Source organism: Apteryx mantelli, chromosome 14, assembly GCF_036417845.1.
Source record: "Apteryx mantelli isolate bAptMan1 chromosome 14, bAptMan1.hap1, whole genome shotgun sequence".
Classification (NCBI taxonomy): Eukaryota; Metazoa; Chordata; class Aves; order Apterygiformes; family Apterygidae; genus Apteryx; species Apteryx mantelli.
This window is the reverse complement of record NC_089991.1, coordinates 2,435,920-2,458,611: the sequence shown is the minus strand read 5'-3', so window position 1 is coordinate 2,458,611 and position 22,692 is coordinate 2,435,920. Positions and strand designations below refer to the sequence as shown.

The following is a 22,692-nucleotide window of genomic DNA, read 5'->3' as shown; positions in this document are numbered from 1 at the left end:
GAGCTAGCACAGACATATGCCATTATTTTACTTGATAACATCAATCTCAGTTATGACATTCTTAACACAGGTAAGAACTGTGTACCTGAGTGTTTAGAAATGCAGTATGTTTTGTGAAAGCACATGTGTATTTTAGTGTCTCTCTTCTTATCAGTCAAATCCACAGGGGAAAAATAACTTCCATTTTATTTTTCCTCGTTGCTCACTTAAAATGAATGAATTGCTCTTTGCAGTTGTTTGTTATCATTTCAATGTATTTATGTGTTACTGAGCAACCAGTATGTTAGGTAAATAATACTGAACACAGTGAGATCCTGGGACTTTTCCACAGGGGAAATATTTGCATGAAAAGCCGTGGGCATCACCAGCTGCTGTTACGAAACATTGAATCATTTGGAAGACTGCTTGAACAGAAGCTTGCCTACTAACACAACATAATTTGTCCGGACTCCCAGATGCAAATATTTTGACCTTCTGGGGGTGAGCGTGTGAGATGACGCTTTTGCGGGATGCTGTTTCGGAAGAGCTCGGTGCACGGGGGAATTCTGCTGGGGGTCTCCCAGACTGCTCGCAAACAGCGAATTGGCACAGGCACAGAGTCCTCCCCCCACCCGAGACCAGAGCAAAAGGGACTGGGACAGGGCCAGGCCAGCAGCTGCGGAAGCCCTGTTTTAAGGTGGATAAATGGCAAATTGGGTGTGGAGAGCGAGCCCTGGCCGAGTGGCACATGCATAGCTGCAGAGGCTGCCTCCCGACTGTGTTCTCTTGCAGCAGATGACTTGGATGTCATCCCGAGGCGTTGCCAGGACTTGTTTATTAGCAGGAGAGCCTGAGGCATGTTTTTGACTTCTCTCATAATGAATACAAGCTAGAGGTTGGGCCATTTCAAAACAAAACCCCAAATATTATCCTGTTGCTTCTGTTGTGTTTTCATAGGTAGCTTGCCCTAACTTTACCGAAAGAGACCTTCAGGTAAGCCATGCTGATGAAGTAAACATCTTCTGGTTTTAACCGTGATATTTTGGCAGCCTGAAGCTTTACTTGTTGCCAGTGATTCTTCTTTGTGTCCGTAGCTGCTGGTAGCGGTTATGCAAAGAGAACCGGACAGCGTGGTACAGTAACACCTGAATGTCGTTCAGCAGTTCCCCTCGGTAGTAGTAAAGGAGAAGGACAATAAAATAAAAAACAAGAAATCATGGAACTGTCAGTGTTAGTCTCAAACTCACCAGGTTTGTACTTTAAGTAAAACACCAGATAGTGAAGAAAAGGTGATTGAATGGGAGCAAAATAATTTCCCCCCCCCTTGCCACCATCTTCTCCCCCCTTTGTGAAGAGTGATAAAGGGTGGGTGAGGAATAAGTGACTAACTTTGGAAGGTGGGTACAACTGAAGGCCTATGATTGGAGGTCAGCAGACAATTTTCTGTATCACATGAAAATAAAAATGCATCTGTGCACTAAAACCAGGAGATAAAAGCGTCTTCGTTAAGCTGACCCATGATGGGTCAGTCAGGTGATGCTGAAATGGGAGCCATGAACTGCTCCCTTAGCAGGGGAGGCGACAGGAGGCCAGGTTAGATACTTTTGGGGGGGTTGGGGGGCAGATCTTTTCTCTGGTGTGGGCTTTTTCACATGCTCATAGGGAGGTTGATCAAACAAGCTGAACAGCGCTTGCAAAATGTGCAGTTCTTGGCATAAGTAGCTTGAGGTTGAAAGCTGGCATGAGCGTAAGGCTAATTGCCTGGATGGAGAAATGTTCTCTTGCGTTATAGTTGCCTGCTGCTGAGTTAGAAAAGTGCGACTATGGGGCTCTGAAAGTTTCTGAAGTAGCAATAAAATCCTCTCTAGTGTAGCGCTGCTGCTGCTGGAAGTCGGGGAATTTCACTTGAAGCCGGAGGCCAACTCGGCTCGGCTGAGGACCTGGTGCTGGTGGAGGGGCTTCCAGCACAGTTTCTGTCGGCAGCAAGTTTCTAGTGGGCCTGGCCGGGTGGTAGTTTGGATCTTGTTGCTTCCTCTGCCTCAGCTCATTAGAGGATCGTCTGCCTTTGCTCTCCAGTGTTACTGTTGTGCAAAAACACCTTGAAGTTTCATTGGTATTTGTTTCCTGGTAATGACAGCTAAGTCTTCTCATACAGGTAAAAATTAAATAGTGTTTATGTGATACTTAAATTTTCTTTTATTCTTAGGCCTCTTTGCCTAGTCTTCACCAGAATGTTTGTTCTGCTTACATATGAAATTACTTGGGTCTGAAGTTGTCTTGGGAATATGAGAGGGAAAATATTTAGGCATAGCCTGAGCCTTACCACAGTTTATTGTGTAATTGCAATGCAGTAGTTACTTTTATGTCGAAATGTTTTTATGGTGCCTGTGAAAAAGAGCTTTGTCTGAAGAGCTTTGTGTGCAGAGGTTTGGTTTTTTAAAAATGTAGCAAATTTATCCTATGCCTTCCAGTTCAACAGAGCATATGATCCCCGGTTATCTTGCTTTTATAAAAGCATTGACAGAACAGATACATTTGCACAAAGGCCTCCTCTGTCTGCTTGTTAAACGCATCCTTGCACCGTTGATATTAAAAGCATGACCTCTGCATTGAAACAGGCAAGATAAATGGAAACACATTTTAATCATTCTTGCCTTTCTTGGGTAACTTTGCTTCGTTGCTTTGGATTTCGGGTATCAATAGTGCGATAGGTGTTCTACAAAGCGAGGAAGGGTGAGATGAAGCTGATACGGTGTTAACGCTCGGTTGCGAGCTATTACATCTGTAACTGTCAGTGCATGAGTTTTCTGTTTGTTTTACCAAATGGTTTACAAAATGAGGGTATGAGAGGATTTTCTTTTCTAGAATACATGATCAAGATTGACCAGTAGTTTCGCTGTGCTCTGACTTTCACTGTGTTAATGTTCTTTATTATGGCTAAGTAGCAAAATAGCACTTTTTTAATTGTGAGAGATTGTTTCTGGGTTAGATATGTACTGTTCTTCAGAACTGTATGTTATATAATGCAGAGCAGGTGCATGTGTGTATATAAACTGGAATTATTTTCCTAGCCTACCATAAAATAGCACTTTTTTTAATAGCATCTCACTTTGAATAGCAGAGTTTCCTCCCATCAGAGCACCCTTAGAAAAGGGTGTAGGTATCCTCCTCCTCCTCCTGCCCTCTGAACAATACTGAAAGTTAGGAAGTTCCCAACATCTTTCCATGTGGGCCCATCCCTTACAAATGGTTTAGAAACTTTCCATGTAAATACGTTTCAGATGACTCTCTTGAAGGTTGCTCTAATCCTGTCGAAAATGATGCATCCTTTAGCTCTGATAGCAAATAGCTTAGCTTTTGCCTGACCAGTGTTTCACTTCTAATCTGAGTTCGCTCGTGTAGTAAGGCACAGCCTTTGCTGCGCGGCCTCGCTGTCTGCGGCAGGTGAAGGTCGCCCGGGCAGGAGGGCGAAACCGGCCCCTGGGTTGCCGCTTCTAAGGGCAGTTGGTATTTTACTGCAAACCCCAGCGTCTGGACTCATTTATTTAGTTACTTGGGAAAAATAAAGCGAGGCTGCTTTATGTAAATGCAGGCATATTTTATCTGTGGAAATGAGGTTTTGTGGTAGGAAATTTGCATTTGACAGCGAGACCGTGAGGCTCGGCCTCAGCCCTGCTCCCTGATACAGAAACAGTGAAGACTTTCATATAATGCTTTTTCTTGTGGCTTGCAGGAGTTTTAGCAGAAATTGCAGAATGTAATACCGAAATAATATTTTTTTCCATGAACTTAAGAGAAGCTGTCCAGCTATTAGAAACAAGCTCGGCATTCAGCCGGTGCCCAGAGCTCCTGCTGGCAGCTGCGAGTGGCTGCGGAGGAGGTGGGAGATGGAGCTGGGACACGTTCCTGAGCGCAGGGCAGCATGTTGGGCACAGTCTGTGTGTTCAGCGTAGGCCCTTCAGTCCACTGTGTCCCCCTTTCCCTTGGAAGCGAGCTCCTGTGTCCCACCTACAAAGCTTCTCTTCTTGCACTGCTTCAGCTACTTTATTCACTCTGCTTTGTTTTGAGCTCCTTAAATCGATAAGAATGACTTTTGTGAGACAGAGGGGTTAGAGAAAAGCAGTTGTACTTAATGGAAAGAGCTGGAGAATCGATCCAGTTCCTGTGGAAACTGGCCACAATGCAAAACTGTTATTTGCATTAAAGTGAAAACAAGGCTGTCCATCCCATACCGCCGTTGTGGATTAATAATCAAATTTCCATTTCCAGGACTCTCAAACCAGTTTGAGGAAGGGATTGTTATATTACATGCCTGCTTTCTGTGCCGGGCTTGAATTTCAGTCTTGAGGGTGTCAGGATATGCTAGTGCATGTCTTCAAATTTGATTGCTTGTCAAATTTGCATGAAAGAGGAATTGTAGCCATGAAGCCAGTAGAATTTCATCAACAAAACATCCTCTGCCAGGAGAGATCAGAACTGGGTCATCAAAGTTTGACTGTACCCTCTGGTTCAGAAGAGAAGCCAGCCACGTGGAGAAATTGTACCTTTGTTTTAAAAAATAATTGGCCGTGCCTCTTTCTCTTTCTGCCAGTTCTGACCTATTACATTGTTTCCCAATGTCCAGAGCCACAGGTAGCAGCTGTGTAAAGCACCGATAAGAGAAACGGGAGGATACAGCCAGGCTGTCTGTGAGGGTTTCCGTTGTTGGACAGCAGGCGTGGTGGAGTTGGGTCTCCAACTGTTTTTCAGCTTTGCAGGAACTATGTGGGGTTTGTGCTGAGCGGATCTTCCCACGTGTATGGTTACTGAGGCAGATTCTCTGGTCCAGCACTGCTGCAGTGTGCCAGAGGCTGGCGTGAAGATCCCAAGAAGCCAGCGTAGCCAGCCCAGGAGGGATCTGCAACAGTGGATGGTGGTTCTTCTCCTCTGCAACAAGCCTGGTGGTTCTTTCACTGGTGCCTTAGGGAGCATCACCAACCTTGGTGTTTCCTGGTATCGGGGGGCTGTAGCTGGTTTTCCCATGGCACAGGTTACCTAGCCCCAGTTTTAGCCCCTTATCAGTCTTATTTGCCTTCAGGCACTGGCTGTAGCCCTGCCTGCAGCTCAGCCCTGCACTCGTCCGGAGCTGCTTTGCGGTACGTGTTGCACTACATCTGTTCTTCAGCTCCCATGGTGGCCCGGCACGGTGCAGAGCCAACTCTGCTGCAGTTCAAGCCTTTCTTCCCGTGCTTCTCCCTGCCCGGAGGCAGTCACGGATTCCCTTCCATTGCCGGTGAGCTTGGGCACTGCTCGCCTGCGTCTGCCTGCAGTCGACAGTGCAGAGGCACGGTGGAAACAAAGCTCTGGAAAGGGCTTGGAAAGCATCTAATGAATCCTCTTCCTTTCCTGGGGAAGGGTCAGGACTACCTGATCCATCTCAGGCTGTGTCTTAGATCTAAAGCCTTTCTAAGGAGCGGGTCGGCCTTAGCTGAATTTGTTTGGGTTTTCTCTATAGCCAGGATATCACTGGGAATAGAGCCAGCTATCCCGAGCTCCACTTCAGTGCTGTATGAGCCGTCCCCATAAAGGGTCTCCCTCAAGGCATGCTTTCCTGGAGGCTGAAGAGGTAACCGTACCTTTTTCACATGCAGTGGGACATCTGCTTCTTTTATCCTTATGGTGTTACAGTGCTAATCACGACAGCTATGAGCTATTGTGGTTGTAGCTGTGTAGTATCACTTAATACTCCGTGTGCGTGCGTGTAGGCATGTACCTGCAGGCACTGTGATCAGCATTTCTTTTAGTACCTTATCCTGGTTCCACAGAGAATTAGCTTCACCCTCTCATCCATGATACACAATTGAGAAACTGATGCCAGGGACACATCTTTTAGCTGTATATTGCAGAGCCTGGGTCAGAGAAATGCTTGCTGTCTTTCTGTGGATCACATCTGAGCTCAATTACCCCAGCTTGGAAAGAGAGAAAAATCAAGCTGCTAGTGAAGAGCTCGAGCACTCACAGGCTTGTTCTGCTGTATATGGAGGACTGGTGCGAATGTGTTCCCAGGAGGTATCTCTTGAAGGTGACCCTGAGGCTAAATGGTGCTTTTGGCTCATGATGTGCAAATAACACTGCTGTCCCTGTTTCAGCAGTCTGACAGCAAATGTCTAGCCGACACTCTTAACGCTCTGTTTTTAAGACAGTGGATCTGAAGTTCATCAAACAGCACTGTTTTCAGCTGAGTCAGACTGTTAATGACCTTCAGCTCTGTTTAAGGCTGATGCATGTGTGTTTATAACTGAGAGCAGAACCGGGCCCCCCTTGGCTTAGAAAAATAAACATCTTGCAGCAGGCTTCTAGGGGCAGCTAGGTGCCTGTTTCAGTAGGAAATGAAAATGCTGTTCTCTGTGTCCTTGCAAATCTTTCCCTGTAGCCACATAAGCGCACTGTGATTTCTGCAGCGTATCTGGGGGTTGGGAGCTCACAGATTGATTCCTGAGGTGCGTTAGACTCTCAGCGACTCGTGGAGCCTGCGCAAGATGAAGGTTTCTTGGACGTGCAGAAGCTGCAGTTGCTCAAAACTCCAAATCAGGCCATGGATTTAAGTGCTTGCATGGATGTTTTAGGATCTAACATTGGCCTCTCTAATTAGACATCTTCAACTTTAATCTCTGTCTGATAGCCCGTAAAATTAGATTCATTATTTTGTTTGTACTTCTGGCCTTTTAAAGGCCTGATCTAAAACACTGTGAACTGAATGAATGGTAAATGCTTTGGATCAGAATGTTAAGTCTTTTACTCTGTAAAGCGGTGTCTAAAACCCTTGCCTCTGCAAAGCTGGAGATTCCTAGTTGGATGCAGCTGGAAGGACAAACAGGTCATTTTGCAGGATATCCAAAAAAGAAAACCCTCCTTTAAAAAGAGAAAAACTGAGTAAGTTTGGGAGTAACAGAACTGGAGGCAGCAAAATAGTGAAACTTTTGGAAGGCAGTAAGTTCCAGTTGGATGTATTTAACCAAAGTGGATATCAGAATACAACTATGAGTTCCCAGAACTATTAAGAAATTATGTCTCATACAGAATATACTCTCTGAGTGCAAAAGGCAATTAGCTCTTGGGGGTCTGCAAAATACAGCTGTGAAGAGCATGAGTAGGAATTCCTGCTACCAACAGTGTCCAAAAGAGTGAGGGCATAGCAGTTCTGCTGGCCAAGAGAAGGGCTTAGGCATGGACCCATGACTTAAGGTCTTCCCAATTTTGTATGACAACATTACTCCTATTAAGCAGGCAGGCTAAATCTCATGCTTTCCTTGACATATTTTAGAGAAATCTTAGCATATTTATGCTGTTTGTTACAAAAATATGGTTGCAAAAGAGGACAAACTCTCTCCCAAAGAAAGTGAGGGGGACCAGGATGAATTTTCAAAACCTTTCCAAAGTTCTTGGTTGGCTGCATATTTTCCTAGTTATGAGAACATTTCTATTAGCAATGATTAGCTTGATAGAAGCATTTAATTTCTTAGTCTTCTCTTATTTTATAGATTTGATTTAAAAAGCCTGAGGAAACTAAAGTATCCCAGTTCAACTATATCAGTGGAGTCAGCAGCATGACTTTAATGAGTAGGCAAAGCATACCTTCTTATTCTTTCCCTAGAGTGTACTTTAACTATAGATAGTGAAGCCACAAAACACGTTTGTATTTCCATTGAGATCTTCCACGTGCCTCTTTTAATGCTCTCCTATATGTTTCCTGAAATTGGAAGCATGTCCTTTGAAAAGCATTTGATCTTCATTACTTTGCTAATTGTGCTTGTTACTTTGCTGCTTGTGTCTGGGCATCATGCTGTAGCTAAATGAAACATCTTCACCCGATAGAGGGGAAAAAAGATTTGTTACTAAGCAGGCATGGAACAGAGTGACTTGCCAGGAACTGTGTGTGTGTGTGTGTAAAAGGAGGGGAGAAGAGCTCTCATCATTTCTGGCTCTTTGATCAGTTCCCAAGAATAATTTCAAACAATTTGTCATCATTAAGCATCTTTCTCTTAAGTAAAGAAGGAAATGCCATATTCTGAAAATATTGTTTTCCTTCCATCACAGAATTCCTGTTTTGAGGAGACTGCCAGATTATTTAGCTAGCTACTATGAGCTACAGTATATTTTTGTTAGTGGACTCTTATACCATGTACTAGCCTTAACTCTTATCTTTTGCTCTGTATAGCTCTCAGGTGTAGCTGTGGGCACTCCATATTCTGCAAGTGGTAAATGGATATAAGGTGAAGGAGTGTTTTCTCTATCAGGAGAGAAGTGGCATGTGGAGACAGCGGAAGCTCTGATTTCCTGCATTGGCGGCTTTCTTGCAGTCTTTCTTGTACGTCTTATTTCAGAAGCCCTTAAATACACATCTGAAAGGAGCCATGCAAGTTCCTTTATATGCTATCCTTCATTAGAAAAATCAGGACTGACTTTATTAATAACTAAATATTCTTGTAAACAAATGCCTTCCATATGTGATGGACTCTTATCTAGCATGCAGTGCCAGTAGCATTTTGTTCTTGCATTTAATTCCCTCTTTTGTTTGCATTAGCTACTTGAGCTAAACGAGCATCTACCTGAGAAGAAAATATTTCTATTGCCGCTGCAAAGCCAGCTGTGCAAACTTGGAATGGCCTGTGGCTGGAAGGGTCACCGATTCAAAACATGTCCCTTTATGCCAACAACTGTTGCAAGAGAAAAGGTTTTCATTAAGGAAGTCAAAGAGCTATTCCTCTTTCCAGTAAAGACTCAGACTCAATATATCAGTCTTATTTTGGGCAGAGCAGCCTATTTTTTTTCCACGTTTGCTGTGCAAATCTCATGAACTTTTTCCCCTGTGAGATTTATGAATGCCCTTAACATTTCGACTGATCAGCAGTATAGGCTGTTTCCTTCAGAAGAAAGTTGCTTTAGTGCTCTTCAGGCTGCCCTGTGTGGTGGTAGCAGGAGCCAGGCATTCGTGGCAGACAGGACCAGTTCCGTTGCTCTTTTTTCATATCTTAATAAACTGTGGCACCTGAGACTGTGCTTGAGACTCTTCATACAGTAAGGTACTCCTTAGCACATGTAAAATTGACAGCTTCTGGCTGTTAGCGTACGGGGTCGGTGGGAAAGGAATCCGGTAGCTCAGGCACAATAGCCAACTTAATGTACCTCATCGGAGTTTATACTTAATGCGGCTTGTGGCGTAATGGCTGCTTGCTGCCAGTGCTGCTCTTACCGCAAATATGTATATATAACTTCCTTTCGCTTCCTCTGCATCATGCCAAAAGAAACACTCAAGAAATATCCTGTGTTGCGTTTTCCTTCTTCTGGAAGTTGTTCCTTAGGACATAAATACTGTATCTGTAAGGTCATCCCTTACCTTTAGTTGATAAAGTACAGGCTATGTTAGTGAAACATTTATAAATGCATTTCTTCTGGAGGAGGAGTTTGTTTTAAACAAAGAAATGCAAGGGAAGTGTCAGAAGCAGATGCTGGAGAGGCAGCATGCAGAAGGCAAACGGTTTGGACGGTAAAAGGGTTGGCGCTCACCAAAGGTAACCTTTCTTTTGCTGTGGATCAGTGTCCTTTAATCACCTTTCCTCTGCTCGTTATTTCCCACAGCGGAGTAGGAAGAGGGAGGGATTTAGGAGCTCTAGTAACATAGTTATCAGAAAAAGGTAGGAGGCCCAGCTCGGGACTGGCCATCCCTGCAGGAAGCAGGGCAGGTAGAGCCCCTTGGTCCTGGAGCTCTGTTCTGCTGCCATGCGCAAACGAGCAAAAACCCCAAAGCTCCCTGGGGCTGGGATTTGACCCCTTCAGAAGGCTCCTTTCTAGCTCTTCCTCAGTACCCCACATTTCTCTAGTTTGAGATGGATAGGTGGATAACGTTTGCCAGGAACTGGGAGGCCTGAAACACGCTTGAGCTGGGCTCCAGGACTTCCAAATGCTGCGTGTCAAGAGTTTAGTCACGGTTTATAATTGATGATCTCAGAAGGCAGGCATGAGAAAACAGATTTTAATGCTTCTGTTTTGTAGACTAGAAGTTCTCTTTGGTGAAACTTAGGTCAACTCTTAGAAAGATTTTGCAAAACCTCTTAATTTAATAGAAGCTATAAAAAGCAGGAAAAAAAAAATCAGTACAGAAAAGAAAACTAGGTCCCAAAAGGGGACTACTTTTTGCAAGCTTGAATTTGAGAGCTGGAAAGAAATCTATCTAGTTCTAGGTTTCTGAGAACTAATGCATGAGTGTTTTGCACTATGTAAAATGTTGCATGGGTCTCACAGGAAAATTCTGAAACAGCTTCTGAGATGAAAAAAAGGAGTCTGAGCTCAGTCCAGGGAACAGTTTTTCCTGCAACAGGAAAGTTTCCTAACAGAGAAACTGAAGAGCAATGGAACAAGGAAGACAAAGATAGGTATCTTTCCAGAGGGGTAATTTTTGTGGTGGTGGTGGAATGGGCTGAAGCAGAGAAAATCTGTTGCGTTTGGGGGGTTTGGTTTTATTCTGAGATGGTGGGAGTACTCCGTTGTTTGTAAGGGGAGTCTTTTGGTCCTCATCTGGTTCTGGGTGCTCTGCTGGGTCGGCAGCCATGCTTTGCAGGAAGGTGGAGCGTTCAGAGTGGCTTTGTAACGTGACTGGACAGATTTCATGGTTAGCTGCCACCAGGAGAGTCTGCCCACATGCCACCTCCTGAGCTGCACGGCCCTGGCCCTGCCTGTGGGGCTGCTAGCACCGTTCACCACCAAGAGAAAAATTTACTTTTATAGCCTGGGTTTTGTTGGGTCTACGTCACCGCACCACCTCCCGGCCAGGGTCGGCACAAGAAGCCGCAGGACCACGCGCTGAGGGCGAGAACCGTGTCTTTGCTGCCAGCTAGCTGCGAAGGTGGCTTGGCCACCTTGGCTGGGACGGCGCGCTGGCGGCAGGCGCGGGCTGCGGGGAGCATCGGGCGCCGTACCTGTTCACCGCCTCCTCCCTGGTCCTGGGGGAAGCCTCAGGGAAGCAGCCCATGGATGAAGCTTGGCGGAGGTGGGAGCTGGCCGGTCGCAGGCTGAAGCTGCTGCGTAGCCAAGAGCCTCGGAGGCGGCACAGGCTGGAGCAGGTGAAGGGCAAACATCCCTGCGGAGAGGGGACGAAGCGCGTGTCTGTGCCAGGGCTGCCTGCTTTGCCGAGCCTCCAGTGCTTCCGATGGCAGTGGAAAGAGGCTGCAGGCTGGAGGTAGAAAGGAGTTTGACTTGTCTGAGCAGCGACCGTGCAGCCGAGGAGAAATTCAAGCCATCTCCAGGAACTGGAGCAAGCGCTAGCGGCCGAGGTGGTGTGCTGCCGTGGTGACTTGGCCGGGACGAGATACCAGTGATCCCTCCGGGGGGGTGCAGCGAAATGAACCTCGTGCTTAGAAACCTGAGCAAAGCCCCTGAGATGAAAGCCGGTGGCCAAAAGCCTTCCTGGGCCGAGCTTGACCGCGTCTTGGCAGGGGTCTAGGTCTGCTGCCAGCGTGGCTTTAGGTGGCCTCCAACAGCTCTTCCCCAAGTTCCCGGAGCTGTTGGAAGGCTTGGTTCTCATCCCAGCATCCAAAGCTGCTGGGTTTTTGGCAAGTTGAGAGCATTGGGTCCGGGGGTGGTTGGAAACCTCGCACCTGCCTGCTGCTCCCGGTGCCCCGCGGCCGGGGTGGCTGTGCAGGAGCCCTGCGGCTTGCAGAAAGCAGGAGGTGCAAAGCTGGGGCCATTTGTTTTGGAGGAAACTTTTTAGGGTTAAGGGGCGCATCATTTCTCTTCTGTAATGGGGAGCGAGTCCCTAGGCAATGCTGAGAGCTGAAACGCTGCTTGGAAAGACCTGGATTCGTTCAACAGCCCGGCACAGGAGGGACGGTAGGAAACTGCTGGGATTTAGGGTGGGCCCTTTTCAAGTAGAGTAAAGTCAGAAATGCTCCCTTGGAGCAGCCGTCTTCAGCTGTGATGCAGCCACCAAAACCACGGCGAGGGAAAGCACTTCTTGAAAAATTGCCACGCAGTCGCTTGTTCCTGTAGCCAACCTCCCCGCGGGGAGCGGGCCAAGATTGTGCAAGCTAGCTTTGCAGTTCAGGGAGGGCCCCATGTGTCTTTGAAATGCTCCATTTCCAGCACTGGGCTTTTATGTGTTTTGGAAAGTGTCAAAGCAATAAGTTTTAGCTTTATAGAAACGTTTGCTCTGGATTTACAAATTGCTGAGTTTAATAGGAATGAATGCTCAACACTTTACAAACTCTCCTGGTTTAAAGCAAATCCATGGAGATTATGACCTTCTAGGCCTGTTTATGAGCTATGTTTTAATTTTAGCAATAGACTCCAGCCCTGTGTATACCTTAGTAGTGAAGGATTGGGTTGTCCCTTGCGTGGCAGAACACGCAAGGTCAGAGGGAAGAGCACCAGTGACCCTGGGTGTCCTTGGCCTCTCCAGCCGGCCGGAGTAGGTGGTTGCAGTCCAGTACAGGAGGAGCGGGATGAAGGCCGCTTATGCCCAGACCCCGTCCCTCTTTAGCGCTGCACTGCGAAGTGCTCCCGGGGCAGTTGCAGCCCATCCCTGGAGCAAAACAAGCTGTTCTGGTTTAAAAAAAAAAAAACAAAACACAGTTTCGGGGAGGCGGGGATCAATGTGAGCAGCCAGCTCTGTCTCCCAGAGGTCCCACCTTGTTGTCCTGCTGGTGGCCCCCGAGAAGGCTGCGGTGGGAACGTGGCTCTGGCAGGGGGGATGCCCAATTTCACTCGAACAAAGGGCAAGCTTGGGCCAGATACACAGATAATTAATGATAGCGGCTGTTAAACATAAAACATAACTGTGTTTTTTGAGTTTGTAACTCAAAATGGCCAGCCATCTGGCCAGTACGGACCATTGCTTTTTTCTGAAACATTTATGATCCTCCTTTTCCTCTCTGTGGTGTGGTCAAAAGTATTTTTTTATTTCTCTTGAAATAATAATATAAATCTGGGAATTGGAAACGTGCAGCCTGGTTGTGATTTTCTTAAAGAATATAAATTGGGGAAAAGTTAAAATTACATTATTCCTGGCAGAGAAATTCCTTTTTTCTTAGATAACTTGAACTTACTATGTTGGGGGCAGTTTTTCCCGTGTGTGTATGTGTGCACATGTGGGGTGTGTTTGAAATAGTAGTGCCAAGAAGGCTCTATGGGGTGACCATTTACATGTCTGGGTAAAGCAAAGAGCTGGTAGTTTGAGTCTGGAGTTACTTGGTGGCAGAAAAAAACATAAAGGCACCAACTTTTAGTTCTTAATTAGAAAAAAGCCCTGTTTTTATCAATGGGAGTTTTGCCTTAGGAAGAGCTTCAGGATTGGACTTTGAAAATCTTTTGCTAGCAGGATCTGGTTTTTATTTCTCTTAGCTGCTCGTTTTTACTACGCTTGGAAATGCCAGTATTTTCTCCTATGCACCAGTGATAGACATTTGTTTCCAATTAGTATTTATTAGATGATTCCAGTCAAAAGTAAGCTTTGTATTAGAGCCCTCAATATGCACTTTGTTATTTGTTCACAGTATGGTGTTTTCTTTTTCTACTTGTTTTTTCATGAGCTTTAATCAACTGAAAACTTGGGCATTGTTCTCGGCTGGTGTAAATCAGCATTGCTAGAGATCTGGCCTGTAACAGATTAAACAGATTAATGCCTCTTATGTACGTATCTATTTCTTCCATCAGCACAGGCATGTTCCCGACTCGCAGGAAGGGGAAGAACAGGCAGATGGCAGTTGTCCTTAGGCTTTAGCCGCTTGCTGTCGCTTTGCCGAGGAGCTGGAATTGGCCCCTCTTCCTAGCGGACGCGCCGCAACGCTTCTGCCTGCTGGTAGCTCACCGAGCTAAAACGCTGGGTGGCTCAGGTAGCTTGCGGAAGGGTTAGCAGTAGATACTGTTTTCTTAGTAGGTGTGCACAGGGTTGGCTAACAAAGCTTTTAAAACATTACGTATGTGTTTTTGATGTAGCTAAAATGATATGAAAACTTGCACTTTAATGGCCGGTAGGTTCCTGACTTGTGGTGATATGACAGTTTCCCTTAGTTTTCCCTGCAAATATTCATTTGCCTTGGGAATTAAGAAACCAGAGAAAGTATAAATAACAAATTAATTTGTTGATCAAAACGTTTATCGTGCTGTAAATGACTGATATTTTTCAGGAGAAAACCTCCTGAAATGGACACGGATCTGTCTGCATGAGGGATAGCTCCAGATAAGTGAAAATACCAGGACTTGCCCCTCGGTTTCAGGTCTTACACAGTCCGTGTGCATGCGCGACTATGAAGCTTGCTTTTGATCGTGTTCTGCTCGTGTAAATCAGGAGTGAATGCCTTGAAGTTAGAGGACTGGTAACTGCTGTATGAGTGATGTGACATGAAAGTAGAAGCAGACTCGTAGCCTTTCTTTTGCGGAAATAACAAAAACTGCTTTTACAGGAGAATAAAGCAGAATACTTGGCAGTGGTGAAACAAGGAAAGCTGCATAGTTTCGGTGAGATCTGATTACAGATGAAATCTGAGTTTTTGTTTTGCTGGTGCATATCACTATTTCTCACAGTTTGAAAATTTATACTAATAACACATGAGAATATTATTACCACAGACTGCACATCACAGTGCACAGCCTGTCCATGTCTTTAGTGCTAAGAACCACAAACCTCACAGGTTTTTCTGCTGCTTTTCTTTTAGGATAATGGACCTGCACAGAACAAAAAGCCAATTCCCCCGACTGGTGGAGGGACCCCAGTGGATAACAAACAGATGCTGAATTTGCAGTACAATAATCCGACCCGACTCTATGCAAACAACAACGCTGACCCGAGTTTGCCAGCCCAGATGAGTGGGCTCCACATTGCTTCTTCCCAAAGGTATGATGAAAGCATTATTCACTTGCTTGTACTGCTCACATTCAGCAGTGCAATTTTCTTTTTCCCCTGTGGTTAACATAAAGATGGTTTTAGAGGGACACATCTCCATCTGTTTCCTACCTACTAAACACAGGAGATACTTGACTTTCTAATTTATGCTGTAGTGAAGCTCCTAGTTTTAGCTCTAGAGACTCTGGGTTCATTCCTGTTGTGTTAGTTAAGTGTATGTGAAAGAAACAAAACAGAAAACTGAGGTTTTGGAGATTGCAAATTCTGAACAAAATGGTCATGTGCGTATGCAGTAATCACAAACCTTTGAGTATAAGCTGGTGAAGCTGGAGTGTTGTTCACTGTTGATCTCCGAGATGGTTAAACATACTGATTTTTTCCATATCGACATAAGATCCTGCTATTGCTAATGGAAGTAGATAGATCAGCAGACATCAAATCCAGCTCCCCAGGCTGGGATTAATGCCAGAGAGTGTCATACATGTTAGTATTCTGTTTTTTCAAAGTATATGTTCAAAGAAGGATAGAAGGGTTTCACCCTCCAAGAAGTTAAGATCGCACTTTCACAAATTTAGGAGCAAACCCCTGAAATGCATTTTGGAATTCTCTGCATGGAGAGCTAACCCCAGTAAACTGGGTTGTTTATAAATTTGAGATCTGTTCAGTGCAGCTGTCCAGGAGGCAGAGAAATAAATAATGCACATAGGAAAGAAAAAGCTGTTCTGGCCAGGAACAGTTTGGATGCATAACTCTAACTTTGAGACAGGCCAGGTTGTGGACTGTGATGCTTTCACATGCCTTATGCTGATGATGATTTATGCTTTTCCAGACTGGCAAGATATGCTACAAGAAATGTCTGTATCAAATACAAAGAGCAATGATAGTTTCTTTTCAGCTCAGAAACTACATGCTTATATAAAGTCATTTCAGTGACTCTGTGAGCCAGATTATTCCTAGTACTGCTCCAGGAAAGTTAATGAATTTGGAAAGAAGGGAACTGCAGAAAAATTACTGAGAAGAAAATTTGATGTTATTTGTGTTTGTGAGCCAGAAGTAGGGAGTTAAACTGCAGCAGTATGTGAGTAAAATTGGGTCAGGACAACGTTCTCTTTGTGCTTGATCAAGCTGGATTTGTTCTAAAAACAGTGTCCTTTTTCAAGAAAGTGTGTGAACTGATGTATGAAAGGGCTGTAGCGAAGCAGGTAGGCACTTGGGGCATGCACGGAGAGTTTGGCTGGCCCAGGAATTGCAGGGATAGGTCTTCACCTATAGCAGCTGCTTGAGGAGCCTTGGTCCCCAGGTGCTATTCCCAGCAGCAGCACTTCTGCTGCTTGTCTCGAGATTTCGTAGGTGTCGGAGCCCTTGGGGAGCTCCTGCCCAAGTCCCCTTTTACTGCTGAGTAATCCAGCCCCACGCGGATGCGCTGGAAATGAAGTATTGCAGGCTCTCTCTTGAGCTGCTTAAGGGTTGTGCTTGTCTGATCTTGCAAGGGTAGCTTGGAGGCCCCGAACTGCCTGCCAACACGTGTTTTTTCAGAACAGATGTTGGGCACAGAAGAGGTCTGGGTTGCAGATTACTTCCAGAAAACATAGCTTTGGCATTTTTTGAAAGTGAATTTTGTTTGGGCTTTTTTAACAGGCCTGAGTATAATGCTGGTGGAGAAAATGAGTCAGATGATGGCTAAAATGTGTTAAGCTGTCTGATGGGGTTAAGGGCTCTTGCTAGTTTTATTGCTTTTATAATGACATTGATGTCCTTGGAACTTTACAAGAAAAAAAGGAGTCCTTTTCCCACCAAATTGTATTATGCTTTAGGTCTCAACAAAGCACGTAAGTACTTAAATTCATCCCACTCAGCAGGACACTTTTAAACATGTACCTGAAATGTTTTTAAATTCAAACCATGCTTTTGATGCTTTGATGGATTGGATGAACTGTTAATAGGAGCTTCAGTTACTGTTTGTCATTCTTTGTATCCCATATCATGCTAGGTTCAAACAATAAACAGCTTGATGTTGAAGGTCAGAGCGTATGTGAGGGGGAAATGTCGAGAATGTTTTCTTATCCCATTCTCATTGCTGTATGATCCAGTGGTTTTGTTGCCGTTTAAGCTGGGGGCTTTCTCTGACAAATGGAGCTTTTAATTCAGAGTCACCTACAGAGAGGCTAACTTAGAAAGATGCATTTTTTGAGGACAGTGTCATTCCCTGTCACGCCTGTGCTCTCCGGGTGCCAGATGCTGTAACAATGGCAAGAGGGGTGGGTGGATTTCGTAGCCCTACATAATTAATTAAATGCATTGTTTTACCCATTTTTCATTGAATTTCATGTGTGGTAGAGCAATTTACAACGCTTGTAAGCAGCTGCCCTCTTTCCTTAAGGCATCTGGTAAGTAGTCAAACCCTAGCTGTGTTGCTCAATAGAAGAACAAACAGGGAATAAGTTTATCTTTCCTGGTTTTAATGACTGTTTTCCTAGAGCAGGCTTCCCTTGAGGTAGAAAAACACAAGGGGAGAGAAAGGTGTTTAATTGAATCTGTGTGAATGGATTAAATCTAAGGGGGGGGGTAGTACATCCCTGATTAGCTGATAACTGCCGTTTATATTTGACTTGAGTATTGCTTTGTTTTTAAATAGCATCGACCCCTTAAAGTCTCTCCCAAGAAACAGAAACGGGATTGATGTGGAGTCAGACGTCTACAAGATGCTTCAGGATTATGAAAAGCCGGTTTCGGAGCCTAAGCAGTCTGGATCGTTCCGATATTTGCAGGGCATGTTGGAAGCTGGAGAGAGTGGTAAGGAAGCTTACCAGCGGTTACGCACATAACGCTTCCCAGGGAGTCCCTGAAACCTCCACACGTCATCTGATCCTCTAAATCCGCGGTGATAGGCAAAACATGTCCACCACTAAAGGGAAATCTGTTCAAATAGGGTTCCTTTTTTTTCCATAGGCCTGCTATTTTTGAAGGTGCAAAGAAGGTTATACAAAGCTGCTGTAGACAGGGGAAGCAGCTTTATAAATCTGTGCTCTTTAACCAGGGTCCCAGATAAGAATTCCTGGGTGGATAGAATGAATCAGTGGTGATCCTGAATTTCCCTATCCAGCCCTGGTAGCCTACAGAGTCCTTGCTTGAAATCTTCTGATTGCTGCTGTACTCCTCACTCATCTCATCACTATGATTCTCCTAGTCTCTGTGAAAGTCCTGACATTGCTGGAGTATTCACACCCGCTGTAACCCATATCACGTTTATCCATGTAATACTGCTGTGAGGAAGGAAAGTGATGTTGGATCTATTTTATAGAGAAGGAACCAAAGCCCAGAGAATGAGATGCTCTCCAAGGAGCCTAGCTCCTGGACTATGGTTCCTGTCTGTCTTCGTTCCCCCTAGCCATCCCCAAAGGTTAGTACTGTCAGACAGTCCCACGCCAGTGGCGGAAGAAACACAACAGGGAGCATCTCTGTATCTCATGCTTCACGTTGTGTAGCAGGGAAAACCTGCACCCGGCACAAAAATTAAGGGATGCAGAGTGATCAGCACTGAGTGATAGTTTCCTCCCTGCCTGCGAATAGCAGCGTCCCTAGTTCTGGCCGGGGTTTCCCAAACTGCCTTTCCAGCATTTGCATTTTTGTGTTTTCCAGCCCTGCCTGAGTGGCTGCGGTTTCCCTTCCCTTGCAGGTGTTCTCTTTCAAGAGCACTTCTGTCCGAGCCACCTCAGCCAGCTTGTGAGCTGTTAGCCTCCAGCCTTTACGCTGCTCGGGAGGGTCCTACAAACTGGCAGAGGGGAACAAAGCAGGAGGAGGGGATTGCAACCGGGTGCAGGGGCGCTGCATGGCTTCTGACCAGTTAGGATTTAACCTTCCTTCAGTCCCTCCCTGCCCCAGTTCATGGGCCTCACATCCACAAGTTGCTGTTACTGGCTTAGTCTTGTTCTTGCTCTTTCCCTTGCTGAGGCCCAGAAGCTTGCGACACCTTTAAAGGATCCGTGCAAGAGCTGATGGGGCATTCTTGCAGAGTGACCCGCTGTCCTGCTCTGTTGTTTTACGGCACTTTTGTGCTGTACATGTGCTGAGACATGAACTAGTTCAACACGGGAAGCTCCAGACGCACCCACGATAGGGAGCACTCAGATGGCAGGTTTCGAATCAGGGTTTTTTCACCGTGTGCGAATGCTCAGGCCAGCCTCCGTGTGCTTAACAAATTTAGTGGCTGACTTGGGCATCATGTGAAAGTTGTTTAGGTTTGCAAATAGCTTCTACATGACAGCTCTTTTCCTGAAATGATTCGTTTAAATGTAACAGTTTGGAAATGATTGTGTAGGCTGTTGATAGAGGATCATATGCCTGTTTAAATAATAAATGGTATTTGCATAAGGATATGGATGGTCCTCAGCAACATAAGAATAGAAATCAGGAGCTTTTGGCTCACTTCTCAGATCTGTCACAACTTCCTGTCTGTTTCATATAACTCGGGTAGGAGCCAACTCTATGTATTAAAAAAATAAGGTCCCAAAACCATACATTTCAGCTTCTTTTTATTTGCCTTTCAACCTTAAGTCCATTAAGGACTCCAAGTTCAAACTTTCAGGCTTTTCTTTACAATCATTAGGGCTAGAATCTTCTTTTTGTTTCCTTCCGGGATTCTCATATTATAATCATGTGAATCCACAAACTTAGATTTTATGGGAAAATGTGAACTACTGCAAATCCCATTAAGAAACTGCAAGTTAGCAAGTCAGGCTGCTGTGCTTCAGTTTCTATGTGTATAAAATGGCAGCGAATGATATATTTTGACCAGAAGGCTGTTGCTTCTTGCTTCACAAGAAGCAAGATTGCAACCAACTTCTGTGCATCAGAAGTTTCTATCAATTTCAGTATTTTCAGTGCTCTCACGGTATTGAGGCACATCAGCAAAGCATGAAATGGGATCGGCCTTGGAAGTCCTGGCTGTAAATGCTGTAGTCCATCCAGGCTGGCAGGAAAAATGCTGTTAATTACAGGCTCCAGTTGTACATTCAAGTCCTTTACAATGAGCAAGCACCAGCGTGCTTTTCAGCAAGGTATGTGCTGCACCCCCAGGTTTCCTTATTAGGAAGAAGAAAATGGGAAGCGACCGTGTTAATTCTAGTTAATAATGCTGCTCCCCTCCTTCCTCTGTTCTGTGACAAGCAGCTGGCATAAAATTGAAGCTTTACTGGGTATTTTAAAAATTTGTTTGTTTTAACAAGGATGGTTTTAACAGAATTATTTGAAGTTTTGTCCCCTTCAGCTCTTAAATGGAGCTGTTTTAGAGGACCTGGTTTGGTGGGGTTGTCTGAAAGGTTCTCCTTTTGTTTGGGAGCGTGTGACAGCAAGGACCCTCTCCGTGGCTGGTAACAGGGTGCAATACGGAGGTGTGCGCTCTGCAGCCTGGCCTCGCGGCGTTTCCTTCTTATGCACAGTGCTGGGGGTGGTAAAGTCCAGGGCTGCACTTTGAAAGGTCGGGAAGATGAAAAGTATGCGTGCTGGAGGGAAGTCAAGGACAAATAGTGTCTTGAAAACACTCTGTGTGGTGCCAGGACAGCCCTTGCATGCTGGGGCTGTCCCAGCCAGTCTGGGACATCTGGTTACTTCTGGGTACTTTTCAGTGCCAGCCTATTGGTAACGTGGCAACACATGTTTAATCAGCATCTGGAGCTAAGAAAGTGATGACAGATACCAACCAAAGTGTCAGCAAGCTGGAGAGTTCAGATCTTGCTTCTCTGCCAGCAGTGTCTCTTATTTTCTCTCTCTCTTGCTTTGGCTCCTTTCTGTGCTCTAATGGCTTTTACAGCAGATGGGAAGGTATAGCTGCCTCCGCAGCTCCCGCCCGAGCCAGTGCCTTGGTTGTTATAATGCTATCAGTGTTCATTTCGTAATGGGGATGAGAAATTAAATATGCCTGAAACTCTGTAATGTTTCAATAACGTTTAAATCATTGGGACTGCTTCTGTTAGATTGTTTTAAAATTTCTACCCTGATCCTTTTTTCTTAAATGTACCCGTGTAACAAGAATACATGTTTTGGCCCGAGACAACAGTGTGTTGTTCTTTTAAAGTCGGGGTCTCCTCTCTTGATAAACTAGATATTTCAGACAAAGAGCTGTTTTATATGGAAAATGTTTCTACTAGAAGCCATGTTTTCTTCAGAATTATCGGCCCCATACTGTGTCTGTAATAAGAAATGTTTCCTGCTGCGGATCTGACAGGATTTGTAAAGAAACGTCACAGTTGTCTCGGTAGGTTCCCTTCAAGCATGAAGGATGAGCGCTTTAACCGCAAAGCGTGGACAAGACTGTTTAAGACTGTTTAGTTAAAATATCTAGCTGCCTTGCTGAGGACCATAAATTATGATGAGATTGTGTGCGGATAAATAGAAGGAAAGAATCTGTCGTTTAGGGAGATGGGAAGCAGTGCGCTCTGCAGGGCTGGTTTTGCTGTAAAATCTCTCACAGATAACACCAGCTTATCCAAGCACTCTGTTTGAGAGACAGCGACAGCTTGCTGTTAAATGTTGGCAAATGAGCAGATGTCTAATTCAAGCACACCATATCTCACTGCTGAGAGAGGCCAAGAGCTTGAGCAGTTTGAGCTTGCTCTCAGCAAGGCAGTGGAAGGACACAACATGCAATGGCCAGCCAAGGGCGCAGAAGAGCTTGAGGGCCTAGCAGCCCCTGCCTGTTCCTTGGTCCATCGCTCTCACACATGTCAAGTCCCTCTGGTGTCTCAAAATACTATCTTATATCTTAAGAAAGTGGGGTTTGGTGGGAAATTAGTCCTTTTGGTGTTACTTGCTTGACCAAAGTCATTGGCAGTGTTGCACTGTGGATCAGGGTCATGGCTAATGATGGGGCCACCTGCACAAGGACACCTGGAAGTCCCAAAGCTTAAACACTGGGGTTTTAGGCCTCTTTGCTCCCTCTTGAATGCTGTGTTTCAATAGCTACCTCTTCCTCAAAGATGGACAATTCTAAACAAAAGTGGAACTGCAGACTTTTTGGCAAGTGCTGTGGGAGTCGGATCTGCTCAGTCCTCTGAAGCTCAGTGCTAAGCAGGTTGGCCAGGTGGGAGGGCTGGGTGTTTTCCATCCCCTGTGATCTTCAGAGCCCTAAACAAGAAGGGAAGGAAGCCCTACTGAGTAAGGCTGTTCCAAGTGTACTGTGTAAACCTGCGCAAGTACAGTAAGCAGCCATCAGTAATGATGCACTGATTTAAAATAATAAGAATTCACATTAAAAAATGCAGACAATTTACTGAAGCCATGTCGGGTGCTTCACAGCAAAATCGAAGTGGAAGTTTCCAAAAACTGCAGCGTGTACTGACTCCTTATTCAAAAATTACGTATGCTGTGGAGGCTTTACATATCACAGTTGTTGACATGTACATTTGTGTCCAAAGTGTAAGCGTATGTGATATATGGGAAGATATACGGATACTCGGAAGAGGACCTGTAAAGCTTTTCCATGTTACAGTTCATATGCACAAAATTTTCATTGCTTTCTTTCCTGTGGTTGGACCTTTGTGAAAGGAAACTTGGTGCCCCAGAAACCTTATCTTCTAACACATTGTTTTATTTTAGGTTCTCAAAAGTTTTCCTGTCTCTTGACAGATGGAATAAAGTAAATAAGCCTTCTAAGAAGAAAAATGCATTTAATTATATTATTGTTTGTTTTAGTTTGCATAATTCTCCAAAAGACTTTAATCTCTTTCTCCTTCACTGGGGGTAGATGTAGCAAGTACAGCTAAAATGTTAGAATGATAGAAACTCTTCTTCTGGAAATTTTCTGTGATTTTGCTGGTTTGCTCTTTATCTTTCTTAGTTGC

At 45.0% G+C, this 22,692-nt stretch overlaps 1 protein-coding gene across 1 annotated transcript in view; it reads left to right on the top strand.

The window, feature by feature from the left end:
* PDLIM4 (PDZ and LIM domain 4) overlaps positions 1–22,692 on the top strand; it is a 66,478-nt gene that overhangs the window by 37,102 nt on the left and 6,684 nt on the right. The window contains exons 4-5 of the mRNA XM_067304816.1: positions 14,667–14,845; positions 17,490–17,647. Of these exons, the coding sequence (XP_067160917.1) occupies positions 14,667–14,845; positions 17,490–17,647 (337 nt within the window). The remainder of the gene's footprint in view (positions 1–14,666; positions 14,846–17,489; positions 17,648–22,692) is intronic.